Here is a 14,997-nt window from a genome sequence, read left to right as displayed (position 1 = left end):
CTTCACCGCTAACGAGGCACATCGGGGTGATAGATTGAGCTTTAATTCTGAGAAGGAATTGAACTACAGGCCAGGGAAACATCAGTTAAGCAGCATGACATTCAAACCATCCGTCTGTGCCTCGCCGCCCTCCCTTTCCAGCTCTTCTCTCCGTCCATTCTGCCGCCTTTATTTACCATTCGTCCTGCCTCCCGCCGTCCATCACTCCATCCTTCCCTAACTCTTCCAACTTTTCCCACCAACCCAAACTTGCATTACTGTTTGGCTAATCTTCTGAAGATCATTAAGAATGTGAGAAACGAGAGAAACACTTCCGGGAAGTCAAAAATGTCTGAATGCTGATACAGTCATTGTTATTCCTCTCATCGTTCCTTCCCTCGCCTCCATCCATCCTTCCCCTCATCTAGCTTTCTTTACCATCCTCCCACCTGCAGCACTCATCATTCATCACTGACACAGTTTCATTCCTACTGTGTACTTACGTTTTTCCTTCCTCCTTCACCTACAACACATTATCCCTCATACCAACCAGCCCCGCCGGTTCAGCCGGTGCAATCTCTCCCACTCTTCCACTTTTTTTATTGTTGCCTTTTTTATCTATGCCTTACATCTTCCTCTCCTCTCCCTCTCTGCAGTGGCACACCCAGCCAACCCCGCCACCCCTGTCTCTATATCACATATTCCACCCTTTTATCGATCCTCCCCCCCTTCCTTAAATCGTCCCTTGACCTGTCCTCCTCCACATCTCACACTCACAGCTAATCAATTCATCCTCGTCTTTACTTATACCGTTGTAAAAAAAAAAAAAAAAAAAAAAAAAGGTCTTCTTATTTGGAAGTAAAACCCTAACCCTCTCCTATTTTTCTGCTTTGTCTTATCCCTCCATGCGGCATCTCTGGCACTCGACCAACTTCTGCTCTCACGGTGAAATAAGGTAGACCGGCTCTTTGAGAGCATGTTTCCATCACCACGTAGGCTCCAGCTTGATTTAGTCATAACCCAACAATCTAATCCTCCCTGCCTATGATCAATCCATCTTCCCTGTTTTTCCTCTCGCTCCCCGGGCCCATGCTCCCTCCTCTTCTCCCCTCAGTGTTACTTATGAGCCAGCAATGGTGCAATGATTGGTTTAAACAGGTAGTCTGTATGCATGGAGGCTCACTGCACTATACTAATGGTGTGTGTTTGTCTGCAGGACCTGTGTGTGTGTGTGTGATATGAGGCTATATGCTTTCTTTTTCACTTTAACTTCCAGTATGATGAGTGTGTGCAGCTCAGGATTTAGTGCCAAGTGTGCGACAGCGAGAGAGAGTTTTTAACACTCTTCGGTATTTTATCAGGATTAAATCAGAGTTTATCGCTAATGGGAACACAGTGTGTGTCTGTGCTTTGACACATACAATAAAATGAATGATCACTACATGCACTGTATGTCTTCCTGCAAATGCATTTTTGCATTCTTGGCATCTCATCTTGGACAAAGAGATAAATAGAAACAACTTAAAAGGCTCCCTGTAATGACAGTATTACATCTTTAAGGTGTTGGTGCTGCTCCCTTTTAGAAACACCCTGGTGTCAAAGAACATTAAGCATTTTAAGTGTAAAGTAACTCAGTGTGTTAATACGTCAGGATGACGGACAAAACTGTGCGATAGGATTAGTGAAACTGTTCAGTCACACCCGCGACTATAGGTACAGCTCGAGTTCATTACTGTAGATGTACTGTATGTCCGCACACTATGTTTCCCAAGAAAACACACATCTTATTTATCCTATTTCTTCATACTTCTAGTACCTGGTGCTTCTTTTTAGTTCCTGGTTTGGTTCCTGCCACTGATTGGTAGAGAGTGTCGTCACTGGACGAGTTATCGTCCGACACAGGAATCAATGTCGAACTGTAGATCGGTTTAAAAAGACTTAAAAATCCTGAAAACATGCGTTAATCTCCAACACTGAGCAAGGAAACGTCTAAAATCTCAATATTTAACAGAGGAGTCGGCTGCTGAAAGCCGGCGATCGGGAGCCAAAACACGACCCGTTCCATCTTATTTCAGTTCAGTGACTGTGTCAGATGGAAATACTGAACTAATCTTCTTAATTAACTGATTCTAATGATTCAGTTACACTAACAAGAACTGTCTTTACTAGTCACTAGTTTGTGTCGTGTATAAAACAAACGCCACAGCCATGGTTTCGTGCGGCCGCGCTATGACAACCCCGCCCACGTTGAGGAGGTTTGACGTGCGAGATACCAAACTGTGCAGTGGAAAAAAGCCAGGAGTAAAAGAAGACACTGAAGAATTAGTAATAGGTTGGTTAGCAGCACCAGATTAACTACTATAGACATACATATGATACCATACATTTGTGATAGGATTACACAAAGATCCCCAAGTAAAACCTAAGGCAAAGTATAACTATTCCATTAAATCTTAAAAGATAAATGTTTGTCTGGAGTAGAGCCAATGTTTAAATCCAGTATTTCCACTTATTGGACCAGACAGTGTCCTGGCTTGGTCTTAAAGTACATTCCAGCGAGGATTAAAGGCAAGAGTTGAATGGCCCCATTTGTGGAAACACTGAATTTCCCCTCAGGTCTGCCTTATTGAATCACAGAGTAATGTGGACTAGGTGTCCGTTTTTGGGTTTTGTGTGTTGCGATGGCGACAACTTGTGTAATTTGTGGCTGTTGTAAGTCCACCTTGAGTTGGTCACTTAATGTATGTTACTGTTTTGCTGTTGTAACTCAAGTTTTGGGGGGTTTTTTTGTGTTGTTTTCATAATTTCATGGTGGTAGCCATTTTGTTACCTTTTGAGGATGGATTCTTCAACATCTGGGTCAGGTTTTAGATAAGTTCTGTATTTCTGAGTTATTTAACTGTCAGGCATGAGGAAGATATGTACTTTTAGCATCAGCAGGTCATCCCAGCTATAGTGGACTTCCCTTCATCCAGACTGCCAGCTGATAAAAACAGTTTGCAAAAATGGGATTTGTGTTGCACCCAGGTTGCTACTGTGAAGCCCCTTGTCCTATAGGATGTCTGTGTCGGGCCTAACAAGCAGTCAAGAATGACAAAGCAGGGATTAAGCAAGAGATAGACTTCAAAGAGGCTCAGCGATAAATGGAGACTCGCCGGAAATCTACCAGCGTTCCTGTAAACTTTGAATCATGAGAAAAGAGCAGTTTTCTAAAGGAGATAACAAACCTTGAGAGACCAAACCCGGTGTTGTTCACAGCCTCAGCAGCAACCGACCTGCAACATTGATTTTATGTAGTCTGATCCCGATTGTGTGCCAATGGCTCAGTGGCTCGATGACCCTGAAACAGCAGCATGTTAATGATGACACTCTGACAAATGCAGGAATTTGCTTCTCGGCTAGGCTAAAGGGCACTGTCTCCTCGGAGAAGCATTGGACAGGAGCCCAAACTCTGTTTGGGATCCGTGTGTGCACATTCATGCCTTATTACTCCCAAGCAGTATCCGTCTTCTGCTGTGGGTGTGCATTAATGCACATTAAATTGGCGAGCGTCTGATCTGACAAGTGTGCGGTAAACAAGTTTATGACAACGATATAAGACGGGAAAGATCCCCAAAAAAATGGACAGAAAGAGGAAAAGGAAAGTTAATTGAAAGGACGCCTTCTCTTGCCGAAACTGCTGTGAAAACAAAAATCATGCTTCTGGTTCCCCGTTGCACGCTCAGTGGTGTCAACGGCCGCCCACGCACGCCTACGCATATATTCACAAACAAAGACACAAAGAGAAAGTGCAAAAGTCAGACTAAGAAAAGTTCTTTGATATTGAGCTCATTTTCTAGTTTTCATCATTTAGGGAGGGAAAAAAATCCTCTGTTGAAAATCTCATGTAGGGGGAAAAAACACAGAGTTTCAGCCTAATGGTGATTACGATTTACAGCACCTTTGTCTTAACTTAGATTTGAAACAGCAGGACGCGGAGTTAAAACAACTATGTAGGAAGCAACTGCTGACTTTCTGCTTCACCTGATGGCCGTCACCGTCTCTGCTCTATTCAACATTGCCACCTAAAGGTGAAGGAAAACAACAACAACAGTGAACCTGTGGTAAAAGAAGAAGAAGAAGCTGAAAATCTTCATCACTGCTGTTGAATCAATCACAGTAGACTGTGTGGAATCTGCTTCCTAGCTTTTGCAGGGGAAACAAAGGGAGGGGAAAAGCAGGACTTTGGAGAGACGTCTCACTGAAAGTGATTATGACAGGAGTTTCTGGAAGGGCAAATGTGTGTGTGTGTGTGTGTGTGTGTGTACAAGCGCGTGTCAGTCATCCACGGCCTTCCAAAGTAATGAAGGATGCAAGCGCCTATTGATTACCGTCGTTATTCAAGATCAGCTGTCAGGTCGTGACACTCAAATGCATAAATGCATACATCAGTGAAAGTGGGCAAGTACAACAACAGGTATCCACACACACACACACACACACACACACACACACACACACACACACACACACACACACACACACACACACACACACACACACACACACACACACACACACACACACAGACACATTCATTATTCACATCAGCGGTGTCATAAATCATGTAGATCTATAAAGCCGCACCTTCAATACATCTAAAACATATTACTCTCTCTCTCACGCACACGTTTCTATTTTCCAAATTTATTTCTAACTCTGTCCAAGAGCTGAGCCAATGATTGCAAGAGCGACTCATTCTAGAGTTCAACATTGGCTATTTCCTGTTATGATGCCGGTGTTACAGAGACACAGATGGCTCAGTCACCTCTCGGTGATGGTCTGTGACTGGCGCGATCGCTGTGTGGTCTCTGTTACAGTTTGTGCGTCTCGCTCAGCTCCGACTGCAATGTCCCTCATTTATTCTTCACCCGCCCACTTCCTCTGCTTCATGGCTCTGTGCCCTCTGCCCGCTTTTATCTCTTGTGCATGTACAGAGTAAAAAAAAAATAGAAAAAGAAAACAGAGAAAAGGACGTGAGTTATTTTCATAGTTAGCTCATGTGGAGTATATACCAGGTCAACGGTTGGAGCGAGTGAACCAGGCCGGCCGGAACGTGGAATAAGTCTGGCCTCGTTGTCAGGGTTCAAGAAGATGCAATTGTTCATGGATGAAAAGCAGCGTTCAGTCACAAAGGTTAGAATAACAACTCAGGAGTTGGCAGCGGGGATAGACGGACGAGACATCATTTTCTGTAATGAAACATCTTGCAGGATTTAGAAAGAGACAAAGAAGCCAAAGGTAATGACAAAAAGATGACGGGTTATTAAATACGATCTTAAAAGGAAAAACTGGAGAGGGAGTTGCGCTGAGTTTGGAAGGTTAAGTAAATAAAATAAATAACCGTTGTCCTCGCACAGACACTGGTGAGAACTGAAGACAAGAGAGACGGCTCTTTTTCCATGTTTATACAAACTACATCAGTATCTCCTCTTCTAAAAGCAGTGGGAGGGAGTCCTTCTGCTTATAAAATAATATCTGTGGCTTCAGATGAAGAGCCAACCACCTGACAGGAGCACAACTGCTTATGCACAATAGTCAAATAAATACAGATGTAGACAAGAGAGGGACAAATAAATACTATTAATAATAATAATAATAATAATAATTTTGTTAAAAGTAAAACGGACAAATTCAACACGTTAGATGGAGTTTAAAAATGTAAAATACAGAAACAGATGGATGAGGTGATAGTGTAGGGATGGTGAAAATAAGGAACTCTGAAATCATTTTGTATCAGCAATAAAAACAAATCACAACAAAATCAGCAAAGAAATTGCTTCATACTAAAAAACTCAAACTTAACATCCTTAACATTCCAAAATTGTTCCAAAACAGCCATTCTGGTTCATCAGGTCCATTTTAGTAAAGGAAAACTGTAAAAAAAAAAAAAAAAACTATGGACAGCGTTGACCCACTGATGAGTTGAAATATGGCCGCTCTGCTTCCTGAGCTTTGTGACTCTCTGGTGTCAGATTCTTTCCAGCCACCTTTTTCTGTGCTTTTGTTTTGTTTTTTCCTCCCTGTGTCTGCATGCCAATTCCTCTCTCTCTCTCACACACACACACACACACACACAATCACAGAGATAGACACACACACACATTTAAGGTCCAGGAGGTAACATTAATGTACAACTGCTTTAAAAATTGTTTTTTTTCATAGACAGAATATGTCGTTTATACTTTGTACTTGAGGCAAGACTTTACGGAAGTAGCATCCGATGGGCAACGGTCAACTAGAAGGTTGTGGGTTAGATTCCTGGCTCTGTTAGTCTACATGCCGATGTGTCCTTGGGCAAAACATTTAACCCCAAGTTGATAGAAAATGCGATGTTTTTCTATGTGGCAAAACTGTAGTGAAAAGCAGCTTTGAGTGGTCATCATCAAGACGAGATTATCACACCACCCATTTACCATCGAGTGCTGCTGTGTTTGCACGCGTTAATGAAGAAAAACAGGTCTCCCCACATAATCCTGATGCATAAACCAACAAAGAAGAAGCAGGAAATAGCAGAGAGAGAGTGGGAGAGACATTTGTGAAAGAGTGTGGCACTTGGCAAAGGAAGGTGTTCAGGAGTCTCACCATTAAATGTCACTGATTTTAACATACAAGAACCTTTAAAAAACGCTCTAAAGTTGCCAGATTGTCCTCACAAACAACGCTTTTGATCCAAAATTGATCCAACACTCAATAAATGTTTGCCTACAAAATACATTCATCCTACATTCAGTATGATCAAGGACTGCTATATAATGATCATGTGTGTCATCTGAAGCCATCCTTGTTATCGATCAATCAGGGTTTTAGATCGATAAGGTGGTACCACCCCTCATTGATTAACAATGACAATTGAAAAGAGTATCATCCACATTGATTAGAAACATCATGGGTTTACAGCAGAGGTGCTGAAGAGGTAATCAAACCAGAGCTAGTCCCTTTACCATGGTAACCAACACTAAGAACAAACATGCAGTTTCTCGCCTAAAACGTCTGAAAGTTGAACTCTGGCTGCTGCCCTGATTCATGAGCATTTACACGTATTTTCTCACCAGAAACTCCAAATCCTGAATAAACACACTTCCATCATTTCCTTCAGCAGACTGTAATTAACATTTCAGCGAGGTCTTCACTGTTGAAACACTGCAGGAAACGCGCAATCAGAATTTATCTCAGGGAAAAACCCACAGCGGCATCGTCCTGTCTTTGTTTCCCACTGAAACCACCGCCGCCTCACACAGTGGTCAGTGTTTATGACCCTGGGTGACTGGGCTCCATATCGATCCAAGACTCATTTACTGGGCTGAATTATTGCTGGAGGATCCCAACAATATCACTTCACCGGTTTGATTTAATGAGCCTCTGCTGGGACACAAGTTGAATTAAGGAAAAAATTGGTTTAAAAAAAAAAGTCTCGGCTCAATGCACTATTGAATCGTCGTTTCAGTGAGGAATAGGGTGGATTAAAAAAAAAAGAAAAAAGAAGGAAAAAAGGAGACTGGGAAATGCACATTAAAACCCTTCAAAATCCTGCTTTGTTTTGTTTAAGCTCAGCAATCTGGTCATTTTTGTCGTAGAAAAAGCAAAAATGTGATAGCATTTATGTTTAGTTACAACAGTAAATGTGGCCATAGGTTGTCTTTATGTAAGATAAGATTAGCTAAAACATTGGTTATCATACGTTTTATACCAAATACTACATATGAGAAAATATTGATCTCCTGACATAATCCCATTAACACCCAAAGTTCAGAGGCAGATTTATTCCCAATAACATAATTTGCACTCTTATCATCCTCCTCCTCTTCCTCACATGTACTTCACACACTGGTGTAGTGGAATTAGATTAAGATGGAGCGCGAGATAAGGTGACTCTGATGATTATTATTATTATTGTTAATTTTATTATTTTTCTGTTATTTGCTTCATTTTCTACGCACTCCGATCACATACAGTGGTATATGTAGAGTAGAAGTACCACCAGAGGAAGCTCGCGTACCATTGGTGGTACACGAGCCACACTTTAAGAACCATGGAGCTATAGGTTCTATGACTTGTATACGCCGTAAAATTAGTGTAGCTACTAAAAACAGACCAAAGCTGTAAGTTTGTGTGAGGTAATAGTTCAGTATGTTAACGAGTGAATTATAATCACCTTCACTGTGTGACCCTGAATCTCTGTCTGTAGTGTGTGTGTGTGTGTGTGTGTGTGTGTGTGTGTGTACGTGAGGAAGCTGTGCTCTGCTCTGCTTCACCAAGTCTTGTGTGTGCGAGTATCTTTCATGAGCGTTAAGTGATGGATCAAGGAGTATTTCTTCCCCTCAGGGTGTGTGTATCAGAGTGTGTGTGTGTGTGTGTGTGTGTGTGTGTTCCAGGTATGACTCATGTTATGGGGACCTGATTCTGTTTAAACAATCACATTACAGGGACTTGTCTTCCTCACGTGTGTGTGCTCTTGAGGACCTTTGAAACACTGACCTTGTCAGGACCAGTAGTCCTCATTCAGACCAAAACCTGGTCCGAATGAGGCAGAACTGAATATCTGAGAAACTGGTTCAGGAGATAAGATTTGAATAGTACTTATGGTTAAGGTTAAGGTTAAGGGATAATGCTTTGTTTATGCTGTCAAAATGAATGGAAGTCAATCACAGTCCTGACACGGATAGCTGTGTGAGACTGTGTGTGTGTGTGTGTGAGAGAGTGAGAAAAAGAGAGAGAAAGCCTGTTTATCATTCTCTCGGTCCCCTGGTATTCGACCCATCTGTCTGTTCTGTTGAGGTTTCATGTGAGGTGGAATATAATGCCATATCCACTGCTGCTTAAATGTAGCACACACACACAGCATGCATGGACACATGCACACACACACATCCACATAAAGGTATTCAGCTGCACTACATCAGTGTCAGTGGCACGTTGTGTGTGTGTGTGTGTGTGTGTGTGTGTGCCTGTCTGTAACTGGAGGTCTCACAGTCACTGAGGGAAAATAGAAGACAGAACGGAGACGGAGAGACAGGGACACTGTGTCGCCCACTCTCTTTTACACAAAACAAAACATTCTCGCAAGTAAAATTAACCATGAAGAAATGGTCTCTTTTGTTGAAAATGTAACCTAGTGACAGTGAGAAGTCCACCGAGATGACAAAGACCGAGCCAGGAGGGAGATTAATGATCTCAACTGCTACTAATATAAGTTGTAGTATGATCCTTATGAAATTAGAGTGCAAATGGTAAGTTAATGCAGTGCAAAGATGCTTCACTTACAGACAGAGTAATGATGATGTTAGACACCTTATTATCAAAAAAGCATCACAGCTCAAATCTCAAACAAAGTCTTATTTGGATTTATTTGCATTTTATCAGTCCTTGTGTTATTCTGTTGTTTATGGTGTTATAATCCAAACTGATGTTGAGAATCAGATGTTAAATAACATTTTAATTTACTTAGAAATAGAACATATGACACAAGCTGGTGAAGGCCCACATGGATAAAGAGAGAGTGAGCTGTGTAAAATAGACAGATACTGCCACCTGCTGTGCAAAGCAGTCACAACACCATCATCAAACCATGTCATTAAACTGTTCATTAATGGTGAAATAATAAAGATGCTCTAGAGCAGGGGTCACCAACCTTTTTGAGACCAAGATGGACTGCTACCATATTAACATTTCATGCAATTTATTTAAATGATGAATATAATGCATTCAATTGTATACACATTAATTCCAGTGCTTACTCCTAACGATTATCAAAGTTCTTACAACAGATTACAGACCGCATTACTGCAATATTAAATAATTAATTTCAAAAGTTGTGGCTCCTCTTACAGTGACGTCAAAACTGACAAAATTCATGGACCAGATCTTGCATGATCAAAATCATCAGAGACTCTTGCTGGGATTGAACTGGCAAACCTCCAGTTAAAGGCCTTTATTTTAGATTAGATTTTGCTGTGAATGTACACCTCCTCACATGTGCTCTTCTTTTAGCAAAAAGATGAACTCACCAGCGACTTAACACTTAATTACCCACAATTCCTTTCCAACTAACCCCTTACTAACCCTACAATAAGACCATCCTGTTGAAGGGACATGACATTTGAGTGACATCAAAGAATGCTTTTTGCTTCATGTGTGTGTTTATCTATCCTTTAAATGCCTATGCTTCCCCTCCTGAGAGCATGACTACAGACACATGACAGCACAAGGACAGATTTAATGTACAAGCCGTGCGGCGTACTTTAAATCTTATTTGCCAGAGAGCTGCTGCTGCATTCTCTGCACCGTATCAGGAGTGCACTGCTGAATAAATGTGCCATTCATTCGCCTCGGCCATGTTGTTGCTGTTGTTCCCTGTTTGGACTCACATGGATAATGTAATTGATAGATGGAGGAAGAAAAAAAAAAAAAGGGGGATGGACATAAACAAGTAAGGATGTCTGTCGCTCCTTGTTTTGTGAGCTTCTGCAAATCAGCAGAATCAGTCCAGTGGTGTGGATTTTGCAGTGGAATTATATCAGGAGGAAGGTTGGGAAGATATGGGAGCAAATTTCACCATCTGCTGCTGTCACTACTTCCTGAAACGCAACAGAGAGGAGAAGAAAGCTATTCTGAGGTGAGACGGAACATCCACAATGACAGTTTACAGAAGTTGTTTGTGAGTTTCTGGTGTTTAGTGTCAGTTGGCATCTGTGTTTTTGCATCACTGCCATCTTCTTTCTCTTGTGTGACTCTATTCAGCATGCCTACGCCGACAGCTCCCAAACCGCTGGAGTTGTTACCCAGTGATTCCAGCAACAGCGAAACAGAGGAGGAGAGCCATTTTGCCACAGACAATACGATTTGGAACTTTTGGAGGAACAAGCAGAGCCAGAGGAGCACTTCAGGTCCGATGCAGAGCACGAGCAATTCCAGGCGAGAGTCAGAAAGAGAGTTACAGGCCTTTATCAGCATGAGAAACAAAACTGACAAGGATACAGAGGTGAGCTGGAGTGTGGTATTGTGATACAGAGCACACAAAAGTGGTTCTTGAACCACTGATCTAATCTATCTTAAGATGTATAGGTTTTTTTTCCCCCACCACATCATAAAATGCTTTAAATTTTCTAAATCTAATTCCCACACAAGCTGACGTGTTCATAGAAGTCACATGGCATCTTTTAAATGAGTTACAGTAAATCCTAAAGCCGGCACTCGAGACATGACATTTACATCTGCACAAGGATTTACTGTATTTCTAATGCTTTTAGTAAAGAAGAAAAAAGAAAGAAAAGTACCCCCCACTTGTATTAGCCTCTAACAAACTGTAACTCAGTCAATCACTAATCCTGTTTTCCTTTTAAGTTCCACTTGCACGGACTCAAATCTATTTAATCAGAGGGGAGACGACATGCAGGTTGATCTCAAAGAAGCCCTTGAGCCACAAATTATTTTGACCTAAATTCCAAAGTAACTTGATGTTCAGTCAGGTGTTTTAAAAGAAGGTCACAGTGGCACCGTCGTGTTTGTGTCTATTATGTTCAGCGCATCGTTCAGAATAGCTCCAAGTGCTGTATGACACATCTTTCTCATGTCACCGTGACAAAGAGAAGTTCGCTTCAGTTCAAACTTTCATCGTCTCGTCGTCAAATAAAAGCAGTGAGAAGATATACTGTAGGTAGAGGTGATGAAGGACGATGCCTCATGCGTACACACACACACACAAACTTGTTTTTACCCCTTAGTGAGGGCACATCTTAATCCTTAATCCTTACCCTAACCTAAACTCAATATAACCCTAACACTGAAACCAGATCTTAATCCTGAAAAAGCCCCCAAATATAGATTTTATGTTATTTTTGGACCTGACAAAGTTGACACACATAAACACACACTGCATTGACTTCCATTCATTTGGACAGCTGAAATAAAGTGTTATCCCTAATCTTAATCACAACCAATCAATGCCTTACCCTAACCACAATTCAAATGAACTTAAACTTAGTCTTAAATTGAACCAGTTCCTGTTCTGACAAGGCCAGTGTTTATTCCAGATAAAAGTCCTAAAGTTAAGTAAGTACATTCTTAGAAATAAGGGTTCCAAAAGTGTTCTTCTACCAGGGCTGAGGTTCTACCTTTAACCATTTGCTTCTGAAAAACACTTTCCAGAAGAAAGGGCATGGCAACACTAATGGTTCCAGTAAGAATCATTTTGATCCAGAGAACCCTTTAAAACCCCTTTCCTGAATAAAGGGTTCTAAAAGGGTTCTTGGTGGAACCCTCCAAAAGGGTTCCAGGTGGAACCTTTATAGGTTCTACCTGGAGCCAAAAAGGGTTCTCCTATGAGGACAAGCCGAAGAACCTTATATGGTTCTACTTAGTACTTTTATTTCTAAGACTGTAAATAACATGCACTCTCGCTGGTTGGTCGGTTGTGGCTACGAAGGTCAACGATTTCTGTTTTTAAGCATTTATACACTTTTACAAGCTATTATATTCAGTTTCTGGCAATAAAACTATACACACTGACCCTGTTTTTCGTCCTAGTTGCATGGATGTACAGCTATTATTGTACAGGCTGTTACCAATTAAGTGTTTGTTCGACTGAAATCCCCTGACCTCACGCACAAAGAATACGCAACATATAACTTTATTTACTTAGTCAATCAGTGAGTGACCCAGTACTTCTCACACAGTGAGACACTGTAGGTTGCTTATTAGTAAATTCACTTGATGAGACATAAAGAAACTGTGTCTCTGTATTAGTGCATGAGATCCATTAATACAGGGGTGTCCAAACTTTTTTTTAACAAGGACTAGACTTGATAATGTGAAGATGTCCAGGGGCCAATGGTCACTTGAGACATTTTTCATCCAAACATCCAACAACACAAACCAAACCAGAGATATTAGCAATAATATAATTTTAAGTGGTTATCACTGTCCCACCATGACACTGTATTCACTGAGGCCTTACACAATATTTAATTGAATAAGTGTTTCTTTAAATGTGGGCTCCACTGTATTAAATTACCGTGAAAAATGTGACAGCATTTACCAGCCCTGTTTGTATTTACTGGCCCTTTCTTTGAGCGCCAATCGTTCAGGGACACAGTGTTCAAGACATGGATATCGTCCAGTTTTTGGGAAGACGCAGAAGCTGTACTCAAACGGGAACATTAACTGAATAATAATAATTTTCAGTTAATAAGTTTAATAAAGAGCGTAGGTTTCAGTTTTGCGGCCAGAGAGCGAATTTAGTGAACATGTGACAGGCAGTCATCATTGCTGTCGCCAGGACACAATGGGAACACTGTGTTTATAAATGATTCTTTAATTCAGATGTCGGACAACAGTCTAAATGGGGCTGATACATTAAGAAGCAATTAAAAAAGTCAAATATAAAACTTGTATGTTTCTGACACAGTGTGACAGTGAGACGCCATGGCCCCTGAAACTGAAGCAACTAAAGCAAAGTCAACCATCATTCACTCAATCATTTACACGTGTGCTTTCTTCTCCAACTGTGACTGATTCATGTAATTACAAAAAAGAAAAAGAAAAGAAAGGGATGCAGGTGTTTTCACTTACTGCTGCTGATTTGACTGGTGCTCAGGTTGAAGTGGCTCCAACATTGGGGTCAATGAGATGATAATGAAGCACAGTTTGAGCAATGTTTTTTTCCCCCGATGCGTTAAGTTAAAACACCTGTGTGTGGGAGAACTGTGGGCTTTGGAGGCCGCTAGCAATGGTTTTAGTCGCTTAGACTTGACTTGTGTTGGGGCAGCAAATGGCCAAGTGGAAAGGGAACCTGGCTTGTGAACGGAAGGTTATCGGTTTGAGTCCCCATTAGGTCAAGGACGAGTACGCAATCCATATTCCTCATTGTTAATCGGACACTGATCCAAGTGTACATTCAGAGATGGTCTTCTGCAAGACCAGAACAAGTACAAGTGACCTTTGAACTCTGGTATCAACCAAATCATGTTTCACCTACATAACAGCAGTTTGCTGGATGTTTTCTCTTTTTCGGACCATTCTCTGTAAACTCTAGGGATGAGTAGATCAGCCATTTCTGAAATACTCCACGTTCACCAGCCACGTCACGTTCAAAGTCACTTAAATCACCCTTCCTCATTAGATTGATGCTCTTACAACCAGTTGAACAGACATACCCAATAAACTGGCCACTGCTTATATGTTTGTGTATTTATCTATAGGAATGGGAGAAGCTGAACTTTGACATATACACTTTGCGCTGTGCCAAACGAGAAGTCCGAGCTCGATGGAAGAAAATCCTGTTGCAGCTCGGTAAGATTTAATCTACTCTGTGCGACTCTTGTATTATAATTATTCAAAAATGATCCCCGTCACCATCGTCTCTGCAGGTTATCAGTGTGAGGTGGACGCCTTGCTATACGTGAACAACCAGAGGCGGTACAGTCGAGATCAGGATCATCAGAAGAAAGCCACTGAACTGTTGAAGCACCTGCTGGAACACAGCTCTTTGTTTCCTCCAGGAACAGGGCCCAGAAACAGATACCTCTATGTCATGGTACTGTACAGGTTCATTACTTCATAGAATATAGATGCTTATCTTCCTGGGCTTTGAGCCTCTGTCAGATTCTTTCTAGTCACCGTTCATCTGTGTTTGTTCTACGTCTAAGTCTCATTGCACTCCTTCCTCCTTTCTCCCAGGACTACCTGGTGTCACTGGACAGTGCCGAGGACTTTGTCAAACTGGCCAAAGAGAAATATCCCAAGAATTACGACTGAGATGAAACTGACCCAAAAGACAACAACGGTGGGTGGGTGAAGAAAAATGTAACTCATAGATGATCTGACACATGCCCACATACATGTATTTGCTTTTTGAAAGCACTGTTGGTATAAAATAATTTATTTACACTGAATATTTGGGAGATGCACTTCTTTGATTTGACATTAAAGTCTGTGTTTTAAGTATTTTCTATTTATTTTCAGGTAAAAGTAGAGATGACT

The 14,997-nt window shown here is 41.3% G+C and overlaps 1 protein-coding gene across 1 annotated transcript; it reads left to right on the top strand.

The window, feature by feature from the left end:
- Positions 1 to 10,556: 10,556 nt before the first annotated feature.
- On the top strand, positions 10,557 to 14,772 carry LOC310943149 (melanoregulin; the record flags this gene model as incomplete). The annotated part of the gene is made up of 5 exons (XM_083908675.1): positions 10,557 to 10,633; positions 10,759 to 10,999; positions 14,217 to 14,307; positions 14,385 to 14,551; positions 14,695 to 14,772. 5 exons carry the CDS (start codon positions 10,557 to 10,559, stop codon positions 14,770 to 14,772), a joined length of 654 nt encoding a protein of 217 aa, XP_083764801.1.
- Between the last annotated feature and the right edge of the window lie 225 nt (positions 14,773 to 14,997).

This window comes from Microchirus variegatus, assembly GCF_963457635.1.
Source record: "Microchirus variegatus genome assembly, chromosome: 22".
Classification (NCBI taxonomy): Eukaryota; Metazoa; Chordata; class Actinopteri; order Pleuronectiformes; family Soleidae; genus Microchirus; species Microchirus variegatus.
This window is presented reverse-complemented; position numbering and strand designations above follow the sequence as displayed.